Genomic DNA, 26,756 nt, shown 5'->3' with positions numbered 1-26,756 from the left:
GCCTACAGGTGGATGCTAGGCATGGAGGTAGAGAACAGATGCTACAGGTGGATGCTAGGGTGTGGACTCATGACACAGCTGACTATCACCTGACTCTCTCTTAGTAAAAATAATTAACTTAAAAATTGGAGTCGCTTGTTCTCCCCGTGTTTGTGTGGGTTTCCTCCAGGTACTCTGGTTTTCTCCCACACCAAAAAGACTCCTGCCTTTGCACTGCACTGTGTCAAATGCAGGGAACATATTTCCTCAAGGGGATTAATAATGGTTAAACTTAACTTAACACTCTCCCTCAGGGACCTCCAGGACCTTGATGACTCTACTCAGCTCCCTCTACTCTGTCACTTCTCTGAGACGGCAGAGGGCCTCACCACAATCAGAGCCTTCAGGTATATACACACACACACACACACACACACACACGCACGCACGCACGCACGCACGCACGCACGCACGCACACACACGCACGCACACACGCATGCACACATGTTTGTGTGAAACATCATTACAGAGATCATTATCTATTGTTGTGCTTAGTCACACAGTTCACCTCACTTCTAGAGCCGTTTCATATTAAGGTGAGATTAGATGAGGTGAGGTTAGGTTAGATGAGGTGAAGTGAGGTGAGGTGAGGTGTGATGAGGTGAGGTGTGATGAGGTGAGGTGTGAGGAGAGGAGAGGAGAGGAGAGGAGAGGAGAGGAGAGGAGAGGAGAGGAGAGGAGAGGAGAGGAGAGGAGAGGAGAGGAGAGGAGATTAGGTGAGAAAAAATTAGAAGAGAGGAGAGGAGGTGGCTGGGTGGCGCAGCGGGCAAGTCGCTCGTCACCAACGCAGGAGATACTGGTATCGAGCCCAGCTCTCGGCGTTGCTTCCGGCTTGGCCGGCCGTCATACTAACACAATTGGCAGTGTTAGAGGGTGGGAAAAGCCGGTGGGTGGGTCCTGGTCGTTGTAAACAGCGACTCCTAAAGTTCGGTTGGGGGTGCCTGCTCAGCGAGGGAAGGATCTAAGAGAGGTAGTGTGCCCTTCCACACGTTACACTCTAGACAGGGTACATTTTCAGAAAATCATAACCCTGAAGGCATTTCGTGTTTATTTTTGGTACACAACATTTCTAGGGGTATTAAGGGGTGCTGAATCCAAATCTACTGTATACCAAGCTCAAAAATGTCAAATAAGGCCTCAAAATTGAGAAATCCAACATGGCCGCCAGCGCCAGGCTGAAATCTATTTAAGTGCATATCTTTTTTACTAAACAAGGTAGAAACATGAATGAAATGTGTTTTTATATGTTTGCATACATGTATGAGGAATTTAAAATCATATCCTGATTTTAGATCAGTTGTGAAAATGTTGCTTGAAACTCATATTTATAGCAGAAACTGTGGTTGTTATTGATGCATAACTCATCAACCAAATAAGAAAGAAAAGCAGGATGATCCCAGGTCATGGATTTATTCATCAAACTCTTTTCTCTTGAATTTTTTATCAACATGCCATTTATGCAAATTAGATAGTCCTTAATATGCGTACAGTAGCTTAGGTACAGTAATTTATTGTCAGTCATCAATCGTATTCAGGCTGGTGTCGCAGGTGTCTTGCAGTTGCATGATTCATCCAATGCCACTTTTCCTGAATAGAATAGAATAGATTATAATATAATACAATAAAAGAATTATTTTACCATATCAATATAAGTGAATGTTCAAGTTTCTTTATTAGTTGTCATACAGCATACAGAATACTTTGCATGAAATGTTTCTTTCTGTGTTGCTCCTGAGAGTGTGCTAGATAATAACAAGATAGTATAAAATAAGTATAATAAGTATAAAATAGAAAGTCAAGAAGTCAAGTACGTAAACAAGTGTAAACAACAAAATTGTTCAGTGTATCTATATACAGTATGTACAGCTGGTACAAAAATGGTGAGGTATAGCTTAGCTTGTGGTGCCACCTTGTAGTGGTGAGGTGCAATAAGGAATGAGAATGATGTGCGATTTCCTTACCAATAATATAAAGTGTAAAGTGTGTCTAAAGTGGTAAAGTGGGTGCTACAGTGTGTTGTTTATTTAAGTGAGTGTATGTGCGCTGTGGGTGTGTTGATGGTTTGCTTATTGTTCATTGTTCATTCATTGAGCATCCTGATGGCCTGGGGATAGAAGCTCCTTCTGAGTCTCTCTGTGCTTGCCATGAGACTCCGGTATTGCTTGCCTGACCGCAGCAGTTCAAAGAGGCAGTTGTTTGAGTGGCTGGAGTCTTTGATTATTCTCTTAGCCTTGCCCATGCACCGCTTGTTGTAAATGTCTTGGAGAGTGGGAAGCCCACCTTCAATTGTGCGTTCGGCTGAACGGGCCACTCTCTGTAGTCTGCTGCGGTCTTGTGCAGTGCTATTCCCAAACCAGGAGGTGATATTGCCAGTCAGGATGCTCTCTATTGTGCATGAGTAGAAGTTCTTGAGGATCTTCTGACTCACGTTGAACTTCCTTAATCGCCTAAGGAAGTAGAGGCGTTGTCGTGCCTTCTTGATAACACTGTCAATGTGTGTGGTCCATGTCAAGTCCTCGGATATGTGGACTCCGAGGTACTTAAAACTGTTCACTCTCTCAACCGGTGCCCCGTCGATGCTGAGGGGGCTGTAATCCCTGACCCCGACCTCCTAAAGTCCACAATCATCTCCTTTGTTTTGCTGACGTTCAGGGAGAGGCTGTTCTCTTGACACCATCCCGCTAGAACCTTAACCTCTTCCAGGTAGGCCCTCTCGTCGTTTGCAGAGATCAGGCCCACCACTACTGTGTCATCAGAAAATTTGATGATTGTGTTGTTGTTCCGCTGTGCCACACAGTCATGTGTGTACAGGGAGTGGAAGAGGGGACTCAGGACACAGCCCTGGGGGGCCCCTATGTTGAGAGTGATGGATGAGGAGGTGCAGTTGCCTGCTCTCACCACCTGGGGTCTGCCCGTCAGGAAGTCCAAGACCCACTGGCAGAGGTCATAGTTCAAGCCCAGGTCCCTGAACTTGGCTATGAGTTTGGAGGGGACTATGGTATTGAATGCTGAGCTGTAGTCGATGAATAGCATTCTCACATAGTTCCCCTGCCTCTTGTCCAGGTGTGATGCTGCTGTGTGCAGCACATGGGCTATGGCGTCCTCCGTGGACCTGTTGGGGTGGTATGCAAATTGCAGGGGGTCCAGGTTGATGGGGAGGGAGGAACAGATGTAGCCCTTCACTAGCTTCTCAAAGCACTTCATGGCTATGGAGGTGAGAGCTACAGGGCGTTGAGGCAAGCAGGCTTGGATTTTTTGGGTACAGGGATAATGGTGGACTTCTTCAGACAGGTGGGGATGACAGCCTGTTCTAAGGACAGGTTAAATATGTCAGTGAATACCGGGGCCAGTTGGTCGGCACAGACTTTTAGAACGCGGCCGGGGATACCGTCCGGTCCTGCTGCCTTCCTGATATTCACTTTCTTAAACGTCCTCCTCACCTCATGTTCTGTTATCCTGAACACTGAGTCTCCATCAGCAGTGCCCCCCCCCCCCTGCCACATAGCTCTAGAGCAGGGAGGGGCAACTGGCGGCCCGCGGGCCGCATGCGGCCCTCACCGACGTTCCATGCGGCCCCAGGCCAATATTAAAAATAAAAAAAAATTATAATTTTTTTTTATTTTTTTATTTTTTTTTATTTTTTTTTTTTTTTTTTTTGTATTGTATTCGACTAAGAAGAGTTGGCAGTCAACTATGGCTCCTTTCGATCGATTAGTCGACTATTTGACTAATAGGGGTCAGCCCTAGTGTGCACATATTCAACGCTGTTGAAAGTGCCGTGCAGCAATATGGGGGTTTGATAAACTGTCGGCTGTTGTTACCGATGGATTCGCCGGGCTTCTAAGGCAGAGTGGCGTTGAGTGTCCAATGCTGGACTGCATTATACATCAGGTAAGTTCGCTAACATAATTTCCATCTATTGTGCGTCACTATAATGACCAATGCGAGTCGAGTGTAGTCAAATTATATGCGAGAGTCGTTAAATCGTTTTTCTTTTTTTTAATCTGATATAGGAGGCTCTCTGTGCCAAGAAGCTTGAATACAGCCATGTTATGGATTTGGTTACCAAGGTTACCAATCTAATTTGTGGAGGCAACAGGTCACTAAACCATAGAAAGTTTGTCTCCTTTTTGGAAGAGATGGACACTGATTATGGCGACTTGCAGCTACACACAGAAATCCGATGGCTGAGCCGTCGGAAAGTACAGGAGCGACATTGAAACACTGCAAATGCAATTCAATGATCGGTTTGAAGATTTCAACGGCATGCAGTCACGGATAGCGCTGTTTGCCGGCCCCCTCACCGCTACGGTGTCAGAGCAGCCCCCACCGTTGCAGCTTGAACTGTGCGAGCTACAGTCAGATCCTTTTTTTCAAGCAAAGAGAAATGAGAGGGGAATTTCGTTTTGGAAACTGCTACCTGAGCCCCGCTTCCCACTCCTCAGGACTTTGCCCTCTCTATGGCCAGTATGTTTGGGAGCACATACATACGTGAGAGCAATTTCTCAAACATGAAGCACATCAAGTCAAAGGAGAGAAACAGGCTGTCGGATGAAACATTATTTCATCTGATACAGATTGCATGCACAAACATTGAAGTTGACATTCCTGCTATTGTGCGCCAAATGGAGAGACCACAAGTGTCTCATTAAAGACAGGGGGGGGGAGGAGATGATGAAGAGGTGTAGAGGGGGGGAAGGAGATGATGAAGAGGTGTAGAGAGGGGGGGGGGAGAGATGATGAAGAGGTGTAGAGAGGGGGGGGGGAGATGATGGAGAGGTGTAGAGAGGGGACCATTATTATTATTATTATTATTATTATAACCATTATTGACCCACTGTGGGGCGAGGGTGAATGTCATGCCAGTTTGAGTCAATGGGAGGCATGTAGTATTGCACTTTACTTTACTTGCACTTTACTTGTTTACTTTTGTAGTGTTCAGATAACACTAATAACACAAACACAAAGCAGCATTCCTGCTGCATTTCACTACAACAGTAAATCAAAAGTGCAATAATAAATGATTTTGTTAAATGTATAAACTTGTATCCTGCTACTAAACAAAACATTCCTGAGTGCTTCATATCCATAACATGCATTTCAGTGTTATAATGTTTTGTTTAGTAGCAGGATAAAAGTTTATACATTTAACAAAATCATTTATTATTGCACTTTTGATTTACTGTTGTAGTGAAATGCAGCAGGAATGCTGCTTTGTGTTTGTTGAGCAGTGGGCTTTAAGTTCATACATTTATTTTATTAGAAGCCTTAATTATAATTGATCATTTTTGTATATATTTGGGGTCACAGCAATACTTTTAAATTCAGCTGTTTATAAATTCATAAAGTTGAAATTGCATTACTAAATGCATTTGAAATGGAATAAAAACAAAGTTACAACAAATTATAATTGTTTATATACCTTATTTATCACATCTGTGACTATTATGGGCTATTTGAGTGATGGGGTACTACTGGCGGGACTGCCGATAAACAATGCGGCCCCCCAGATTGATTGTGGACATTTTGTGGCCCTCACCATATACAAAGTTTTGCCCACCCCTGCTCTAGAGTCAGCCTGTTCATATTGAAGTTCAATTTTATCCCTGAAGCGCCTTTTTGCTTCTATTACTGTCCTCCTAACATTGTATCTCACCACCTTGTGGTCATTCATGTTGCCTGTCACAAGCCTGGCATTGTATGCTGAGGTGCGCGCCTTCAGAGCTTCGCGGACGGATTTGTCTACCCAGGGCTTTTGGTTTGGGTAAACTCTAATTGTGGTAGAGGGGATTGTTTCTTCTACCAAAGTACAAACAAAGTCCAGCACTGTTTCCGTGTAGTCATTAATATTATCTGTGTTATCGCGGAACACCCCCAGTCTGTACATTCTAGTGCAGCTTGGAGCGTCTCCTCCGACGCCACCATCCAGCGCTTCACCTCTCGCAATACTACAGGAATGCGCTTGAGACTTTGTTTATACTGCGGTACAAGAAAGATGGCGTCGTGATCTGACTTGCCGAAAGGACTGGCAGCATGTGATTTGTACCCGCTCTTACATTGCGAGTAGCAATGGTCTAAAATATTCCCGCCTCTGGTAGAACAAGTCACATGCTGGTAGAAGTTTGGCAGCACTTTTCTCAGAATGTGCCTGTTTTGATGGATTGGTCATGGTATCTGTCAAAGACGACCTCTACCCTCTGGTATTTTGCTCCCATCTTCAACATGGTGTCAGTGAACTTGTTGGCATAGTCACCAAATGTTGTAGTGTCAGGTGGCTTTCCGAGTGCCATTACCAGAGCTTGGCCATCAATGACCAGGCAGCTGGGTCCCTGAAGGGTAAGATCTGCAGGGGTTTTAACTTGTTTCGTCAGTATATTTGCTAACACAGACTTGTTGGTGGAATGTAGACTCCCGTTAGTTGTGGCCAGAGATGGCGGGATGGGCATGAGCTCATGCTGGAGGATATTGTCAAGGTCTACCTTACGACCTGCTCTGTAAGCTGTGATGAGCCTTTGTAGAATCTGCCTGTCCACTTTGATGGTGTTTTGCTTGTTCTTGGAAAGTTGCACAACTTCATACAAAGAGGCAAATGTCTTGGCTTTGTTCATTCGAATGGGTAATTTCAGGTTCAGGTGCTGGTCACTATCTGGAGGTTCACACAAACGTTTGTCCACAAACATGTCCAAGGTGTTCTGCGCCAAGTATGGATTCTTGAATCTCTGGTGTGACTACGTCCTTGTTGATGTACAGTATGTAAGAAAACTTACAAAAGCACATTTAATTCAGGTTTGTACCTTGTGTAGTCACACTTAACCATTTATTTTTGGAAAATTCGCCTAAAACAGCATGCTTACATTAAAAGACTTATATATCCAGATTTATAAGAGCTACTTGCATAAACTTGGTACCTGAAGAAAGCTAAGACTTGGGGGATTCAAATGTTGGTGTCCAACACTGTACAGTTATTACCATATTGCTGTAGTATTCCTGCAAACACTGAAGAAATTAAATTTTTTGTATCCTCGCCTATACAAAGATTACAGTTAGACAGTCAAAAACACCCTGTTACTCATGGTTTCACCCCAGCTATATTCATACTTTCTTCCTCCATAGGTGCAGATGTTCTGTGCAAAGTTTCATGTCAGTAGAATAAAAACTGTGGGTTTAGCACCTGTTTTTGTGGAGAGAGGGCCTGGTGCTGGCGGCCATGTTGGATTTCTCAATTTTGAGGCCTTATTTGACATTTCTGAGCTTGGTATACAGCAGATTTGGATTCAGCACCCCTTAATACCCCTAGAAATGTTGTGTACCAAAAATAAACACGAAATGCCTTCAGCACTTTATACAAGCACATTTTCTGAAATTCTGCCTAGTCTACTCAGTGAGAGTCCGCACTGCCAGGTGAAAAGAAGCGGTTGATTGGCTACACATGTGTCGGAGGCAGCATGTGATAGCCTCCACTCTCCCAGACCGACTATAGGAGGTAGGTGCGCAACGACCAGGAAGGGGATTTGGGAATTGGCATAACGACTAACATTGGGATTGGAGAAAAACGGAAAAAAGGGGGGAAAAAGATTTAAAAAAAAAAAAAAAAGGAAGAAGAGAGGAGATGAGATTAGGTGAGAAAATGAGGCCATGTCCAGACTAAAACCATTTCGGTCGTATCAGGCAAAATATTTGATCGTGTGCACCTTTCAGCCACACGGAACTGCGTTCTGGCAGCCTGAAGACGCTACTTTCTGATACCAGCTCCCAGAGTGCGCAATTCTGAAGACGCCCCCCATTGCGTCACCATCTTTACAAGCGAAACGCGTCTTCTCCTGAACCGATGACGCGATAGCCCACCTCTCCCTTACCCCGTGTGTGAAAACATGGCATGTACAGCCAGGGCCGCCTGGGAGAAATGCGAGGCCCTGTGCAAGATTTTAACGCGAGCCCCCCCCCCCCCCCCCCCCCCAAAAGATTAAAAAAATAATATAATCTTTTTTTTTTTTTTTTTTTCATACAGTCAACATATTCTTAAATAATAGCGCTGCCCGAGGCTGGGCATGATACAGTCAACATATAGCAAGAGAGAGAGCGAGAGAGAGCTCCCGTTCTACAGTCAATATACAGTGTACAGAGAGAGAGAGAGAGAGACACATTGGAAAGAAATTGAAATGCTATTTGGCCCTAAACAGAGAGTACACAGTGGCAGCCTGAGCACTGTGACTGAAGATCCTTGACTAGGTACAGACTCAGCGAGCACAGCCTAGCCATCGAGAAAGGCCGCCATAGGCAGACTGTGTGTGTTAGAAAGAGAGAGAGAGAGAGCATGTGTGTTTGTCGTGTGTGTGTGTTAGAGAGAGAGCATGTATGAGAGAGATAAGCAAAGATGAGCCCCTAAAGGATATTCAACTTTTAATGGAAGAACAAAACAGAAGGAAAAGATAACTTCACAAAGGCAACATGAATATACATAGATCCAAAAGGACAAAGATCAACACTTAAATCCAAAGAGAAGAGGGTCTATACCAGAGAAAACAAAGCAGCAAGGAGCCAATGGCCGACATCAGCTAAATAGGCTAGCCAGGTACTGACACCAGGCCACACACAGCTTTGGCCAATGGCCCAACGCTACCCAAGCTACACAAACGACAAGGCCATTCACACACAGCACATGTCGTATCTCCAAATGTTGTGAAGTAACATATGTTTTGCCTGGAAAAAAACATCGTTATTAACAAAACATTCGGGAGGGGAAGGAAGGAAGAGTGGGGTAATGTCATGACATTTTCATTCATCTTACCTGCACCAAGGAACGCAGGGCGAAAGGCCGCAACACAGGTCTCCACGTTGACGAAGGCCTCTCGCTGGCGGGACAAAAAGATGCTATGGCCGGAGCCTTGTCATGGTGCAGGCCCGACTACATCTTCTGTCAAAGATGATGTCGTAGTCAGAGTGCCAGAACCCCCTGCTATTCTCACGGCTAATGTCAATGGTCGTAGCACAAGCTAACAGCTAACTCTAGGCTAACTGATAGCATCAAACTAACGTTGCTAGCCGAGCGCAGCCGGCAGCTAACGTCGTAGCTAAACAGCTAACTGGCTAACAGTTAGCTCAACCCGGCTATCGCTAACCATTAGCTAACGCAGAAGCAAGCTATGCGGCTACCACTGAAAAACTGTTCAACGTGAGAAAAGCAATACAGGTGCTGACACCAGGCCACACACCGTTAGCTACTAGTACTACAACAGCTAGTCGGCCAGTTTGGCTCCAGAGAGAGAGAGAGAGAGAGATCCACGGCGGGAATAGAATAGAGTGCATTAAAAACTCACCAAACGTCCAAGAGGATGGAGACAACCGTGTGGAGTTGACGAAGTTCATCTGCCGAACGACCATCCTCTTCATCTTGGCTGCACGCGCTGTCTCTAGGTTAGCTAACGCTAGTTAGCCTTTAACTAAGCTAGCTACTAGCCGACATCATCATGGCTATATCCCGACTGAACCACACTTAATATTATAACGTAGCTAAAGCTAACTAGCTGTCCCTGTCTTTAGCCGGGATGGCTAGCCTGACTGAACTGTCTAACATGCAACAACTTTCATCTTCAGTCCATCTGCCGAACGATGTCCTCTTCATCTTGGCTGGCATAACCTCCAATGCTGCACGCGCGAAATAGTCAGACGCTAGTGATGGGTCGGTCATGAGCGACTCGTTCATAAGAGCCGATTCATTGCCGTGAGCGTGAGTCAAATCGCTCACGTCTGGCAATGAGTCGGTTCACGCCCCCCCCCCCCCCCCCCCCCCCCGACACGCACACAGACACACACAATGAACTCAACAGACGCTACCTGGCTGTAACCCCTCCCCTCATTGAAACCAATTCTGCTGCCTGCAGAGCCTCAGAGCCAGGAACGTGTCTAATGTGAAATATATAAGCATATAAGCAAAACTAGATTTTAGGTCTGTGATGAAAAAGGGCCTCGCGGGAAGGGGGGCCTCGCAAAAAAAAAAGAAAAAAAGAAAAAAGAAAATAAATAAAAAAAAAATATATATATATATATATATATATTTTTTTTTTGTGCGAGGCCCCCCTTCCCGCGAGGCCCTGTCGCACACCCCCTGAGGCGGCCCTGTGTACAGCTATTGAGCTTGATCGGGCTTTTACAGCTTTACATATGCTGTGCTCTCTCTGTCTGAAGCGGAGCGGGGCTCTGCTGTGCTTACACACACTCCCGACCGAGGCGCACACACAGGCTCACACATGCGCTGTGCTCTCTCTATCTGTCTGAAGCGGAGCGGGGCTCTGCTGTGCTTACACTTATTAAACTGCTAGTCGAAATGACTGGACACACAGGGACAAGTTAAACATCAATCAATTAATTTATTCCAACAGGTAGTTTGAGCTGCATGTGAGCCACGGTCTTTCTCTCCTCTCCTTTGGAAACGCATGTTACGTTAGCTCGAAAAGCACAGAACCAGCAGACACAAGTTAAGCTGCTAGCAACAGACACTATAACACTTCCGGTCGGGCGTTTTCAAAATAAAAGAGCGACATCTAAAACAGGAAAGACATTTCTTTTCTGGACAAGGCCTGAGAGGAGATGAGAGGAGAGGAGATGAGAGGAGATGAGATGAGATTAGAGTTAGAGGGTGTAAAGTGAGATGAGAAGAGAAACTATTAGAAGACAAGAGAGGAGATGAGAACATATTAAATGAGAAGAGAGTACCTTAATCCTCTTGTTTTCTTTCTCTCTGCACGTACTCCTCTCTTTCCCAGCGGTACTGTAATCCAACTTTAAACAGCTCTCACGCTTTCTACTCCTCCTCTGATATACCCTGTTCCCTGAGGACCTTCCTCCACGCACGCACACACACACACACTCACACACACACATACACGCACGCACACACTCGTGCACACACACACACACTCACATGTACACACACACACACACATACACACACACACTCGCGCACACACACACACACACACACTCACATGCACACACACATGCTCGGATGCACACACACACACACACACACACACACACACACACACACACACACACACACACACACACACACACACACACACACACACACACACACACACACACACACACACACACTCTCTCTAGTCTGAACGTTAGATGTTTTGACTCACATATTTGTTCTATCCCCACTCTCATTTGCTGGTTCTCATCCAAACCCAACTCTCTGGTGTAGAGCTAATCCACTACTGAATAAAGCTAGAAACTGGATATGAATCGGACGGATGGGATGGATGGATGGATGGATGGATGGATGGATGGATGGAATCGATGGATGGATGGATGGATGGATGGATGGATGGATGGATGGATGGATGGATGGATGGATGGATGGATTGATTGATTGATTGATTGATTCATAATGTATTCATGACGCGGCTCATTTTAAGCATCGTAGGTCAGGGTTGACAGGCACCAATACATAACATTATGTGTTCCTCTCTGGTGAGATGGATGGATGGATGGCAGCGGTGTAAAAAGTACCCAGAAATGATACTTAAGTGAAAGTATGGGTACCGTCTCAAAATCGTACTCAAGTGAAAGTCAGAGTATCTGGCTAAAAACACACTTGAGTAAAAGTAAAAAAGTTTCTCATTTTAAATGTACTTAATTACTAAAAAGTTAAAGTTACAACTTCTGATTCTTCTGATAGCAGGTGTTTAATCAAAGATCCCCACTTTTTAGTCTTGCACAAGGACCAATCAGCATGGGTATGGGCGGGTTCATTTTCCATTGATGGGGATTTGATTGGCTGTTTTTAAATAAAGTGCGGCCGCAGGATTAATAACGTTAACGTTAGTTCGGCCAGAGAAACAAATATACTAATTAAAATGGTTGGACCTGCGAGATTTGTACTTTGTACTTTGTAGGTCTGCATTTTAAATGTAAGGAGTAAAAAGTGTGTTTTTTTCCCTTTGATATATAATTAAGTAAAAGTACAAGTATACAAACCTAATAATACTCGAGTAAAGTACAAATCCCCCAAAACAGTACTTAAGTATTGTAATGAAGTACAATTACTCAAGTACTTTACACCCCTGATGATGGATGGATAACGTATATTTTCACGACTGTTTCAGACACGAGGCTCGTTTTAAACAGCGCATGTTGGAGCTGACGGACACCAACAACACCGCCTACCTGTTCCTCTCTGCCGCCAACCGGTGGCTGGAGGTCAGAACAGTGAGTGGTGAACTCTGACTTTTTATTTAGATTCATTTTTATTACCTGTATTATTCTATTTATTGCTATTATAATTTTAATATTTTTTATGTTCATTGAATTCCTTGAATACCATCTTCTTTCATAGTCATTAGTGTGCTTTGGCAGCACAGGTCACTGTTTATTTAAATGGAGTGGGAACATTTCTTTATTATATTAGATGAAGAATGACCTCCTAGACCTCTCTCTCTCTCTCTCCTCTATCTCTCTCTATCTCTCTCTCTCTCTCTCTCTCTCTCTCTCTCTCTCTCTCTCTCTCTCTCTCTCTCTCTCTCTCTCTCTCTCTCTCTAGGACTACCTAGGAGCAGTGATAGTCCTCACTGCAGCGGGTGCGTCCATATGGAGCTCAGCCTATCTCCCCTCAGGTGGGATGGTGGGGCTGGGCCTCACCTACGCTCTGACTGTAAGTTCACAGAGCATCTATCTATCTATCTATCTATCTATCTATCTATCTATCTATCTATCTATCTATCTATCTATCTATCTATCTATCTATCTATCTATCTATCTATCTATCTATCTATCTATCTATCTATCTATCTATCTATCTATCTATCTATCTATCTATCTATCTATCTATCTATCTATCTATCTATCTATCTATCTATCTATCTATCTATCTATCTGTCTGTCTGTCTGTCTGTCTGTCTGTCTGTCTGTCTGTCTGTCTGTCTGTCTGTCTGTCTGTCTGTCTGTCTGTCTGTCTGTCTGTCTATATCTACCTGTCTATATCTACCTGTCTGTCTGTCTGTCTGTCTGTCTGTCTGTCTGTCTGTCTGTCTGTCTGTCTGTCTGTCTGTCTGTCTGTCTGTCCGTCCATCCAGTCGGCACAGTGGTTTGGATGGGTCAAATGCAGAGGAATAATTCCCCCACTAGGATTAATAAGGTATAACTTACTATACACACAGTCAAAATATAGTGTGCTTATAATACAGAGCAGGGTACTGATATTCTCGTAGTAATGCACCAACGAGTAAATATAACAAGTTCTGCTCAGGGATGTGCATGAAACAAAGAGAGTGATTTGTTTTTACTGAGACCCATTACTGAGACAGGATTTAAAAGTACTGTATATTTATCGTCAGACATTTACGGGGCTTCTGGTATTTATGTGCTGTAGAAGCCAGTATACCGGTAGCTTCCATGTATGGAGTGGAGCAGAGAGCTGTGGTATTGATTACGTCATTTTAAATCAAATGGTTTCTAGCTGCGTGCCTCTGTGAACCTGCACAGTAGTAAATTCATGACACTAGGTCGGCTGTTCCAGTACACTGTATTCTAGAACGGTGGGAAAAGGGGGGTAGGGAACCTATAAATGAAGTCTACTAGTCTAGTATGCTTCACATAAAAACACAAAATAATCTTAAAGGGGCCTGCCAACATTATGGGAAATGTACTTACCGTCTTCTCCAGAGTCAGACAAGAAGATAGATACCAATTTCCTCTCTGTGCGATCAGTAGAAAGCTATCCGGGGCGACAGTGGCTCAGGAGGTAGAGCAGTCGTCTGGTAATCCGGAGGTTCCCGGTTCAATTCCTGCTCCTCCCGTGGGAGCGTGTCGAAGTGTCCTTGAGCAAGACACTTAACCCCTAACTGCTCCCGATGAGCAGGTCGGCACCTTGCATGGTTGCCTCTGCCGTTGATGTGTGAATGTGTGTGTGAATGGGACAAATGTGAGGAACAAATTGTAAAGCGCTTTGGATAAAAGCACTATATAAATGCAGCCATTTACCATTTACATGCTAGCCTAGCTTAGCACAAATGAATGGAAGCGGATACGGACCACTAGCCTAGTGTGGTAGACATGTCTCCCCCTCCCCCTAATCCAATACCCTCCATTTGTCCCTTTGTCTCCTTTGTCTCCCACCCTGACATCCTTGTCTGAGCAGGTTGGCACCTTGCATGGTTGCTTCCGCCGTCGGTGTGTGAATGTGTGAGTGAATGGGTCAAATGTGAGGAACAAATTGTAAAGCGCTTTGGATAAAAGCGTTATATAAATGCAGCCATTTACTGTACCATTTATTTACCATTTGTCTACCTACCCTTCCCCATCCCCCATTTCCCCCGCTACACCCCTCCTCTCTCCTTCTGGTCACCTTTCCCATGGTTCCTCCCTTTGAGTTACCTGGCCCCACCCCTTCTATCATGGTATAAAGATCGACATACACAATGAATCAGGGAGCTCATTCCGGGGGTCCCCAGGCCAGGGACTTCCGGTGGGTCATCCTAATCCAAACTCCTGTTTTGCCTAATACATTTGTAACAACCAACTATTTGACACCTAAATTATTGCCTCTGACATCCACGACACTAGCTTAAAACTCCAGGAGAGGTGTTTTTTTAACCAACAGCTAGACAAGCTTGTCCGTATCCACTTCCATTCATTTATTTTCTTGCAGGTATCCATCTTCTCGTGTGACTCTGGAGAAGATGGTAAGCTCATTTCCCATAATGTTAGTGTGTTCCTTTTAAAGGGGAATTCCGTAGATTCTTAACCTGAATCCTATCGTTCTGTTGTGTGGAGAACATGTGACATCAGATATAAAACGTAACCACATGTCCTGTGTCTCGAGAGCCCCCCCCTGCGCAATATCATGGATGCAGTATCATGCATGTGTTTATTCTTCTGTGGTATAGGTAACCAACTACCTGAATTGGGTGGTGAGGAACCTGGCTGACCTGGAGGTCCAGATGGCTGCAGTGAAGAAGGTCAACAGCTTCCTGAGCACAGAGTCAGAGAACTACGATGGATCTATGGGTAACTGAGTTCCCAGACACAGTAGATACAACAGCAGTGTCTTAATGCGGGCCGTCATGCACTCGCGCGCACGTTGCGGCACTTTGCTCTCGTCTGTCGGCTCCGGGCTGCGTTTTCGCCGATCAACCAATACATGGAAAGTTGAACTTGCCGCCTTTCGATCGTCACCACACTCAACCTATTGCGTGATTCCATTCTTGAGTTACAAGACGAAACATCTGGCGAGCGTCATTTGACAAGCCGTTCGGACCACATCCGGTTGTGAACGGTCCCTGAACTGACCAGTCACCGCTGATGGGGCGAAAATGATTGACCACCGTTCTAGCCAAGGAGCGATCCCAAAAAGGGCGCTGACAGTGAGGGAAGGTGACACGAGAAGACAAAGAAATCCATTGTTTTGACTAGAGCATCGAAATGAATGGCAGCGGACGGTCATTTTGGATAATCATGCCGAATCTTTACTGGTACACACATTACAAAAACCTTTGTAAAACATTCATTTATAAACTTTGGCCCTGTACTACATAAGACTTCAGGCTATGGAACTGTGTTTCCAGCTCCTATGCTGGAACTTAAAAACAGGCATCTGGCAACCACTAAACAGATAGAGATAACTAGTGGTAATAAAACTACTGTAGATAACTAATAAAACTACTGTAAATAACTAGTGGTAATAAAACAACTATAGATAACTAGTGTTACTGTAATACAATTACTGTAAATGACTGGTGGTAATAAAACAACTATAGATAACTAGTGGTACTGTAATAAAACTACTGTAGATAACTAGTGGTAATAAAACTACTGTAAGATAACTAGTGGTAATACAACTACTGTAAATAACTAGTGGTAATAAAACAACTATAGATAACTAGTGGTACTGTAATACAATTACTGTAAATGACTAGTGGTAATAAAACAACTATAGATAGCTAGTGGAACTGTAAGAAAACGACTGTAAATAACTAGTGGTACTGTAATAAAACTACTGTAGATAACTAGTGGTACTGTAATAAAACTACTAGGGGTGTAATGGTACACATATCCATACAGAACCGTTTCAGTACGGGATCTTCGGTTCAGTACGCGCTGTGTACCGAATGAATACAATGTTACTTTAACCACTAACGGAACACACAGAACTTCTTTTTGCATGCAGAACTTAATTCAACTCCAAGTACCCCTCCTTCCCAAAATATTACTTGTGCAAAGGGCCGGATGTTGTTTGTTCAGCCCAGCCTTAAAGGGGACATGTCTTGCTATTCCTTTCACTATTTGGGCAACTTTACACAATTCCTGTGAGTCTATGGAACACATCTGTAAAGTTTTTTTTTTTTTTTTTAACTCATTGTCTTGTATTTCTAATCAAGTATTCTAAAGCAGCATTTTTCCACTTCAAGATTTCAAGCTGTTTTGGGCTGGGCTCCGCCCATAAGCGCTTTGAGTGACAGTCACCCACAGTCAGACAGAGGCAGACAGAGAGAGATAGATGAGGGGGATACTAATTAATTTCGCCGCGGGGGGCATAATCCCACGGGACAATGCATTGGTAACTTGTTTCAAATGACAATATATACCCCTGTGAATATTATTGCACGGATCGGAATACGGGCGCGCGCGTGGGAGTCAAAGATATTTTGACAATGATATGCGAGTGCTCCCAGGGAGAAGCCCCATCCCTGCGCGCCGGTCGAGGTTGTGTGTAGCGCGCCGGTCGAGGTTGTGTGTAAATGCGTGTGTGCTTCCCCGAGAGAGAGAAGCTCCTGTCCCTCTCTCTTTCTCTCTCCCTCTCTATCTCTCTCTCTCTCCCTCTCTATCTCTCTCTATCCCTCTCTCTCGCTCGCTCGTTCTCTGCCTCTCTCTGTCGGCACCCACCCGCTTGAGGAAGTGTGGTATTTCCACTCGCTCTGTCGTTGAGCGAATGGTTGCGCTACAACCATAGAGGGGGCTTTAGTTATGCAGATCAGTGCCTTATTCACGTCAGCAAAACAGTCAAATCAGAATAGCGTAGTTCACTGGGGGAGGATATTGTCTCAACTGAATTAGAGCAATCCGCCAAAATGAGAATTAGAGACACAGACCCATTGATACAAACACCCATTGCTATAAAACAATGCTAAACACTGGAAAGGCCATTTATAAGACACGGGACCTTTAATTAATGGCTCCCACAGAGTCGTCTCCACTGTGAGCTGGCATGGCGTCGTCCACCGATGTCAAAACAAAGAATCTAGGTTATCTTACCAAGATTTCTAAATAAAACTTGCAGTTTTACACACTTAATTTAGAAAAGCCATTCAAACTTCTCAAGTTTCTTCAGATGATGAAAAAAAGACATGGTCCAAAAATGTATATGAATTGGAATGGATAACGATTAGGGATAGTAAAACTACATTTTGCGTAATCTACCTGCCAGTCTTACCGGACCAATCCTACCCATAGAACCATGATCCTGCCCTACTCTCACTTGGCACGGAGTGAGTGTTTAGAGTACATTTACATTTACATTTAGTCATTTAGCTGACGCTTTTATCCAAAGCGACTTACAAGTTCTGTACGACAAGCCATCAGGAAGGGCACAACTCTATCAGCTGAGTAACAATGTTCATCAAAGTGTTGAGTGCTACAGTGTAGGTTAGTTTATTAGGACAAGTGCATGACAGTATGGTTAGTTAGGGTTAGATTTTTTTTTTTTTTTATTCAGTAAAAGGCAGATCGGTGTCACATTTAACACTTTGAGTGCCACTCACGAGATATCTCGGGTTTATTAATAGGTGGTTGTTAGCCACTCACGAGTTTTCCCGGATTTATTATTATTTATTTTTTTTAGCGATCTGAAATCATATTGCATCACCCGAGCCTACCCGAGTATAGCCGAGCGGCGCCGGCGATCATTGTGGAAAAAAGCGCCCCCTGTCGTCTCCCAGATGACATAAGGGATTTTGGAATGGACTCAATGAAAATGAATTGTGAGGTTTTGTCCGCTGCTCACCTACTCGCTCCGTTCCTTTAAACCTACTGTTAAGGAATTCCCTTCTCACTCACCTCACTAGCCCCCACCCTCTCGTTCGTTACTCTCGTTTGCTCTCAGCGGCCACACCTTGGACTACCTGTCATTGTGTGTTTGATTGGTCTTGTGCCGAACACACACTTTAGTTTCAAGTATCAATTACCTTCACGCACCTGTGGTGCATTCTAATTAGTTCCCCTGTGGGCTTTAAGTACCTGGCTCTTCCCCTCTGTTCCTCGTGGGGTCGTGCCGTAACATGCCGTAACATTCGGTATCATATTCTCTATCATCAAGACTCCTTCGGGAGGTCCTCTGTCTGTTATGCTGTTTTCATCTCCGGCGTGACATGCGCTCCAGCCTTCGCCTCCTGTTGCCGTTGCCTGAGGGAGATACTGGACTGCGCTCCCTAGTCTTCCACGGGAGGTATCCCAGTGATCCACTTCAGACCTCCGCGCAGCAGGCGTCCTGACGCACATCCAGACCTCCGCGCAGCAGATGCCCAGACGACCATCCAGACCTCCAAGCCTGGCACGCTCTTCCTCGCAGACGCACTCCAGATGCGTCCTCTGTACCGGCGCGCACTCCAAGCAGTCGCGCACCACTCAGACCTCCGCGCCAGATGCGCCCTTCGTACCGGCGCGTACTCCAAGCAGTCACGCACCACTCTGACCTCCGCTTGGACAACCGGTTCCCCGGTGGCGACGCTCTCGCCCCGTTTCTGTTCCAACGCTCTTTACGCACAACGCCTGGGTGAGTTTTTTATGACTGTCTTTGATCCTATTCCGTTTTTCGTGTGTTTATAAAACACTGAAGATTTCCAGCTTTTTATCAGACAGTCACTCACCCAGCGTCTTAGCCTGTTTTTGGATTGTTTTTCATTGGGATAATATTTTGGCCTTTACATCGCCTCACTGTGTGTTTTCACACCGAAGATATTTATTCACTTGGATTGTGTTTGGGACGTTTACTCACAGTGTGTATATACACCGAAGATTCTGTCACCTTGATACCCTGTTTTTGGGACTAGTCACCTCTCCTGCACCTGCTCTGTTTTCCCCATTGTACTCTGAGCTAACCCACTCCTCTCTCCCTCTCGGCCCCGTTTACCCACCTCGGAGATCTGCCGAGAGAAGTCTGCAGAGCGGCTCTGATGTTCCCACCTGCTTCCCCAGACTACCATCCCGGGAGAAGCTGCAGAGCAGCAACCTCATTATTGCTTTTTCCAAGGCCTGACCCTGTTTACTCTGTCCCAGTATGCAGCTCCTGCCCTCGCCCTGTTCCAAGGCCTTACCCTGTTTTTCCCTAGTCCTCCTAGTCCTCCCTATCTAGTCCTCCCAGTCCTCCCTGTCCCCAGCCCGCCTCCGCGGGCCTCTGTCCCTTTCTCCCCTCTCTAGTCCTCCTAGTCCTCCCTGTCCAGTTCCTCCTAGTTCCTCCCTGTTCCTGCCTTGTCCCTTGCCCCGGCCCTGTTTCCTTTAGCCTTCCCTTTGCCTTCCCCTTAGCCAGCTCGCCTCTTAAAGGCACTGGGCCTTTCCCTTTTCTTGTTATCCAGTATGGGTGTTCTCCCTTAAAGGGACAGTGCCTTTTTTCTGTTGGTTTTCAATAAATGCCCGTTCTTGGCTTACTCTCATACCTGTCTTGTGTTGTGCGATTGGGGTCGGTTACAAACCATAACAGTACGACCCCACCCAATCGACGACCCCAGCCAGCACAGACGGTGTATGTTGAGTTTGCCTTTTTTTTCTTGTTCCCTCTAGTCTCCCCTGTTTGCTTCCCTGTTAGCCTCGTTAGCTCCCCTGCAGCTTGTTAGGCCTCTACTACCAGCATGGCCCCAGTCTGCTAGCTTAGCCCCGGCTGCTGGCACAGCCTCTATGTTAATGCAGCCCTTGCTGCTGGCATAGGCCCTGTAGCTAGCCATGCCCTGGCAGCTAACCCAGTCCCTCTGCATGGCCCCAGTCTGCTAGCTTAGCCCCGGCTGTTAGCACAGCCTCTATGTTAATGCAGCCCTTGCAGCTGGCATAGGCCCTGTAGCTAGCCATGCCCAGGCAGCTAACCCGGTCCCTCTGCATGGCCTCCACTTTTTGTGTAGTTTATCCCACTGCTAGGACTGCCCCTTTCAGCTAGCAATGTCAGTTTTCTCCCACTGCTAGGACTGCCCTTTCAGCTAGCAAGGTCAGTTTCCCCACTGCTAGGACTGCCCTTTCAGCTAGCAAGGTCAGTTTTCCCACTGCTAGGATTGCCCCTTCAGCTAGCAAGGTCAGTTTTCTCACACTGCTAGGACTGCCCCTTCGGCTAGCAAGGTCAGTTCCCCACAGCTAGGACTGTCCTTCCAGCTAGCTTGTTCTCTCATGCTGGTCCAGCCCTGTCTGCCAGCCTAGCTCCGGCAGCTAGCGCAGCCTCTATGTTAATGTAGCAGTACAGCTAGCATAGGCCCTGTAGCTATCAGTGCCCTGGCAGCTACCCTTTCCCTCTGCTAGCCTAGCTCCGGCAGCTAGCGCAGCCTCTATGTTAATGTAGCAGTACAGCTAGCATAGGCCCTGTAGCTATCAGTGCCCTGGCAGCTACCCTTTCCCTCTGCTAGCCCCTTCCCTGTTCCCCTCTCCGGTGCCCCTGTTCCAGCCCCGTCTGCTAGCCTAGCTCCGGCAGCTAGCGCAGCCTCTATGTTGATGTAGCAGTACAGCTAGCATAGGCCCTGTGGCTATCAGTGCCCTAGCAGCTAACCTTCCCTCTGCTAGCCCTTTTCCCGGTGCTCCTCTGGTTGCCCCTCAGCTACCCTACTTACCCCTCGGCTACCTTGGTTACCCCTCAGCTACCCTAGTTACCCCCCGGCTACCCTGCCCCAGTTGCTTGCCCCACTTTTGTTGTGGCTTCCCCTGCTGGCCTGGCCAGTACCTTTTGTTTGTTGCCTTGTTTTTGTCCCCTGCCACTCTGTCTGTATTTTTTTTGGGTCGCCGGGTGGCTCCCGTGGAGGGGGGGGTACTGTGAGGTTTTGTCCGCTGCTCACCTACTCGCTCTGTTCCTTTAAACCTACTGTTAAGGAATTCCCTTCTCACTCACCTCACTAGCCCCCACCCTCTCGTTCGTTACTCTCGTTTGCTCTCAGCGGCCACACCTTGGACTACCTGTCATTGTGTGTTTGATTGGTCTTGTGCCGAACACACACTTTAGTTTCAAGTATCAATTACCTTCACGCACCTGTGGTGCATTCTAATTAGTTCCCCTGTGGGCTTTAAGTACCTGGCTCTTCCCCTCTGTTCCTCGTGGGGTCGTGCCGTAACATGCCGTAACATTCGGTATCATATTCTCTATCATCAAGACTCCTTCGGGAGGTCCTCTGTCTGTTATGCTGTTTTCATCTCCGGCGTGACATGCGCTCCAGCCTTCGCCTCCTGTCGCCGTTGCCTGAGGGAGATACTGGACTGCGCTCCCTAGTCTTCCACGGGAGGTATCCCAGTGATCCACTTCAGACCTCCGCGCAGCAGGCGTCCTGACGCACATCCAGACCTCCGCGCAGCAGACGCCCAGACGACCATCCAGACCTCCAAGCCTGGCACGCTCTTCCGCGCAGACGCACTCCAGATGCGTCCTCTGTACCGGCGCGCACTCCAAGCAGTCGCGCACCACTCAGACCTCCGCGCCAGATGCGCCCTTCGTACCGGCGCGTACTCCAAGCAGTCGCGCACCACTCTGACCTCCGCTTGGACAACCGGTTCCCCGGTGGCGACGCTCTCGCCCCGTTTCTGTTCCAACGCTCTTTACGCACAACGCCTGGGTGAGTTTTTTATGACTGTCTTTGATCCTATTCCGTTTTTCGTGTGTTTATAAAACACTGAAGATTTCCAGCTTTTTATCAGACAGTCACTCACCCAGCGTCTTAGCCTGTTTTTGGATTGTTTTTCATTGGGATAATATTTTGGCCTTTACATCGCCTCACTGTGTGTTTTCACACCGAAGATATTTATTCACTTGGATTGTGTTTGGGACGTTTACTCACAGTGTGTATATACACCGAAGATTCTGTCACCTTGATACCCTGTTTTTGGGACTAGTCACCTCTCCTGCACCTGCTCTGTTTTCCCCATTGTACTCTGAGCTAACCCACTCCTCTCTCCCTCTCGGCCCCGTTTACCCACCTCGGAGATCTGCCGAGAGAAGTCTGCAGAGCGGCTCTGATGTTCCCACCTGCTTCCCCAGACTACCATCCCGGGAGAAGCTGCAGAGCAGCAACCTCATTATTGCTTTTTCCAAGGCCTGACCCTGTTTACTCTGTCCCAGTATGCAGCTCCTGCCCTCGCCCTGTTCCAAGGCCTTACCCTGTTTTTCCCTAGTCCTCCTAGTCCTCCCTATCTAGTCCTCCCAGTCCTCCCTGTCCCCAGCCCGCCTCCGCGGGCCTCTGTCCCTTTCTCCCCTCTCTAGTCCTCCTAGTCCTCCCTGTCCAGTTCCTCCTAGTTCCTCCCTGTTCCTGCCTTGTCCCTTGCCCCGGCCCTGTTTCCTTTAGCCTTCCCTTTGCCTTCCCCTTAGCCAGCTCGCCTCTTAAAGGCACTGGGCCTTTCCCTTTTCTTGTTATCCAGTATGGGTGTTCTCCCTTAAAGGGACAGTGCCTTTTTTCTGTTGGTTTTCAATAAATGCCCGTTCTTGGCTTACTCTCATACCTGTCTTGTGTTGTGCGATTGGGGTCGGTTACAAACCATAACATGAATGGGGAAAAAAATCCGGTACTCCACATTTTCCAGTCCACCCATGCAGCCGGGCTTACCACAGTTCATTCTGGAGCCTCAGAGCCCCGCTGATCATGGAGTTCTACTGTATCGCGTTGGATCTATACACTTATCGATTTTTTCGAATGGTGATCAGGAATTGGAATATACCAGTTGGATACCATCTGATGTCAGGTAAGGACTCTATGTTATCAGTGTTAGGATAATCAGACTAATTTTGATGAAGTTATAGGCTGTTTTGTGAAATGTCCTCTTTCGGTTTCACTGTAAAAGTCCAAGAGGAAATCAGCGTGGCGATTATCCGTGCGCGGCCCGAATGTGCTTGCGTGCACGTATAATATTGATCATCTAGCGTTTATTTGAAAACTATTCATAAAAAGGCCGACGAATATCAACGTTGTGGAATATTCCAGTAAAAGACGATTTTCATAGAATGGTCCAGAATGGGCTGTTTTTTATATCAAAACGGGGGCTTTTCTAAATGCTCTGGAACGGAAATGACACGATAAAAAAACAATCTGCCTTGACAGCACTGACTGGAAAATAGTCTTTGATAATGCGATGGGCAGATTAGACACATAGCCATAATTTAAAACATAGATTAGGCGATATTAACGTTAACATTGGCGCCGATGGTGGCATTCAGCGGGTAAAAAGGAAAACCCGGCGTGGCACTCAAAGTGTTAATGCAGGTCGATGTCAACCAACACAACGAGCAACCTTTTGTGTGACACCAAGTGAGCGACGCGGACGTCAGTTCCGCGTATGTTCCGACTCTGTGGGAGTCTTTGATGTCACATGTCAAGATGTGTACTGTACGTTCTACAGTATGACTTACTACTATAGGGCAGCACATACAGTATCTGTGATCTCCTAATAAAACAAGTCATTAGAATAAGATAAGCCTACTGTTCATTCATTACGCATGTAGGCTATACTGTATATAGCCTTGACCACGTACATCACCACATAGAACAATTTGAACATAAACAAGCGCCCACGGTAGCTTGGTAAACATGATGGAAGCAGATGACAAAGTGTTGCTTGGCCCAGTGAACAGAATGTTTACGTTTGAAAAGCACCCAGATGGAACTGTTGATAGGTGCGTTGTTCTGTGCAGTTTGTGCAGTAAGGAATCATCCTACCATCTGAGTACTTCAAGCCTGAAATATCCCATCATAGCAAAGCACCCAGTAGCGAGCGCAAGGTCGGAGGTCAGACCCAGCACAACTGGGTGACATATTTAAGAGTGGACCCAATTTTCAACAATGTTTAAACCTAAACAAACCTATTTTAAGTCATGTAGTCTTTACTGTATTCACATTTGTTCTTCCTCTTATCTTTGACTAGGTCGAAGATTTATTGATTTATTGTATTCATTGTGTGGACAAATATATTAAATATAGTATTAACTTAGGAGTGAGTTTACACCAAGGAGCTATAAGTCCTTTTCACAGCAGCCATTTTGTCATGTCATCGCAGGTAAACACAGGTGCAGGTGATTCATTTCAGAAGTGGGGGGGATAAGTGTGTGTGTGTGTGCGTAGCTGTTAGACAGAGCGCTGATAGACGATAAATAACGATAAATCAGAAAAAAATTACCTTGATGGCACGCAGCTTAAACTGTAATATAATGACTAGAGAGACCTGTAGGTTTACATCCAGCTTATAATATAATGACTAGAGAGACATGTAGGTTTGCATGCAGCTTATAATATAATGACTAGAGAGACCTGTAGGTTTGCATGCAGCTTATAATATAATGACTAGAGAGACCTGTAGGTTTACATGCAGCTTATAATATAATGACTAGAGAGACCTGTAGGTTTACATGCAGCTCATAATATAATGACTAGAGAGACCTGTAGGTTTGGATGCAGCTTATAATATAATGACTAGAGAGACCTGTAGGTTTACATGCAGCTTATACTGTAATATAATGACTAGAGAGACCTGTAGGTTTACATGCAGCTTATACTGTAATATAATGACTAGAGAGACCTGTAGGTTTGCATGCAGCTTATAATATAATGACTAGAGAGACCTGTAGGTTTACATGCAGCTCATAATATAATGACTAGAGAGACCTGTAGGTTTGCATGCAGCTCATAATATAATGACTAGAGAGACATGTAGGTTTACATACAGATAGAATTGGCTTTGGACACACATGTTCACATAGGCTACATAATATATTTTACTCGTGTGTGCTGTTGCCTTTATCGGTCGAGTCCTGGTTAGTAAGTTGGCTCTAAAACTGGTGCACTCACAGCAGCACAGGCTCTCACAGTAAGACGAGAGAAATGGGCACCAACTAGGTGCACTTACAAGCTATAGTAGGCCTCATCACCATTGGCGGCTATATCATATAAATATCAAACCAGGCTTCACATATCACACAATCAATATCAAAGAAATGCACAAAACCAGTCAACAAGATAAACTCGGTACGTGAGGTGAGTGAGGATACAGTGATTTGCAAACATATAGTTCTATGTTCACAACTTAAGGGGGGTGGGGGGGCAATGGCCCCTTGGACTCATATACACAGGTGTAATAAGCGAATAATTAGATTCTTCATTACAATTTAAATCAGAATGTTTTCCTATTACGGCAGCGTAAGTAAATCCTGTTTTTGGGTGGATTTTCGCTCTGCACTACTTTGATACCTACTATAGGATACTAGTGTACACAATATGTCCACTGTTATGACGTGTCCCATATGGTCTATATGTCAGTGTTTACAAAGCAGAGGCGGTCTCCTCTCTAGGGACCGTCTTCCTCTCTATCTTTCTTCTTCTCTTCTTCTTTGTCATTTTGTGAGCTTGGAATTAGAATCTTTAAAATAGTCGTGAAATATTGAGCAATTTAGTTCCCCCATTCTGTAGCACAAAACGAATAAAACCACCTTTTCGGGCGGCTGGGTAGTGTGTAGAGGTCTAAGCACTCGCCTGCCACCGCAGAGACCCGGGGTTCACGTCCTCGTGTCAGTGGTACTTCCAGCTTGGCCAGTCATCCCTACGAACACAATCATCACAGTGTTGGCAGGTGGGAAGCCGGTGGGGGTATGAGTCACACATGGGGAACTGGCATAACAACTCAATTGGGGAGAAGAACGGGAGAAAGAGCTATTGACCAAAATAGGGACACATTATAATTTTTTTTGTCTTATCTCTCGCCCCCCCTTCATATCCAGATGCCTCCCAGGTGCCAGAGGACTGGCCGCAGCATGGAGAGATTAAGATACAGGACCTAAGTGTTCGCTACGATCCCACGCTCAAGCCTGTCCTCAAGCACGTCAACGCTTACATCAACCCAGGACAGAAGGTAATTCACACACTGCTGAGAGAGAGAGAGAGAGAGAGAGAGAGAGGGAGATGGGAGAAGTGAGAGGGGGGAGAAGTAGATGGAAGAGAGAGGGAGAGGGAAGAGAGAGAGAGGGAGAAGTAGATGGAAGAGAGAGAGGGAGGGAGGGAGTGAAGGAGGGAGAGAGGGAGGGAGGTAGGGAAGACGATGAATGGAAGCGGATACGGACCAGCAAGCCTAGCTGTTGGCCAAAAACACCTCTCCCAGAGTTTTAAGCTATAGGCTAGTGGTCCGTATCCGCAGCCGGAAATCTTTCTACCGAACGTGCGGAGAGGAGATTTGTATCGATCTTCTTGTCTGACTCTGGAGAAGGAGGTATAAGCATGTTTCCCATAATGCCGGCGTGTTCCTTTAAGCTCGGGCCCCGTGCCTCGTGTCTGCACCGCACTGTGACCTGGCGTCTAGGCGCCAAACACCACTTTGCACGCATGACAGGAGCGTGTTACGCGCTCTTTCTCAGACAAGTGCTCTTTCTATCAAGGCGACGTTACAGTCAATTGCATAACTCTTTCTCTCTCAGAGGCCAGGATCACTGTATTGTACCTGAACTTGAGGCTTCTCCGGACCCATACGAAAATGAACAAATCTATAGTATTCCTGTTTTTTTTTG

General features: G+C 45.9%; 1 protein-coding gene across 1 annotated transcript in view; it reads left to right on the top strand.

The window, feature by feature from the left end:
• The window catches only part of abcc9 (ATP-binding cassette, sub-family C (CFTR/MRP), member 9), a 209,767-nt gene that overhangs the window by 152,210 nt on the left and 30,801 nt on the right, over nt 1-26,756 (top strand). The window contains exons 29-33 of the mRNA XM_084330742.1: nt 294-386; nt 12,157-12,259; nt 12,591-12,701; nt 14,935-15,055; nt 25,977-26,107. Coding sequence (XP_084186868.1) covers nt 294-386; nt 12,157-12,259; nt 12,591-12,701; nt 14,935-15,055; nt 25,977-26,107 — 559 coding nt within the window. The remainder of the gene's footprint in view (nt 1-293; nt 387-12,156; nt 12,260-12,590; nt 12,702-14,934; nt 15,056-25,976; nt 26,108-26,756) is intronic.

Source organism: Notolepis coatsorum (assembly GCF_963971535.1).
Source record: "Notolepis coatsorum genome assembly, chromosome: 15".
Lineage (NCBI taxonomy): Eukaryota > Metazoa > Chordata > Actinopteri > Aulopiformes > Paralepididae > Notolepis > Notolepis coatsorum.
The sequence above is the reverse complement of the archived record's forward strand: the minus strand, read 5'-3'. Positions and strand labels throughout refer to the sequence as shown.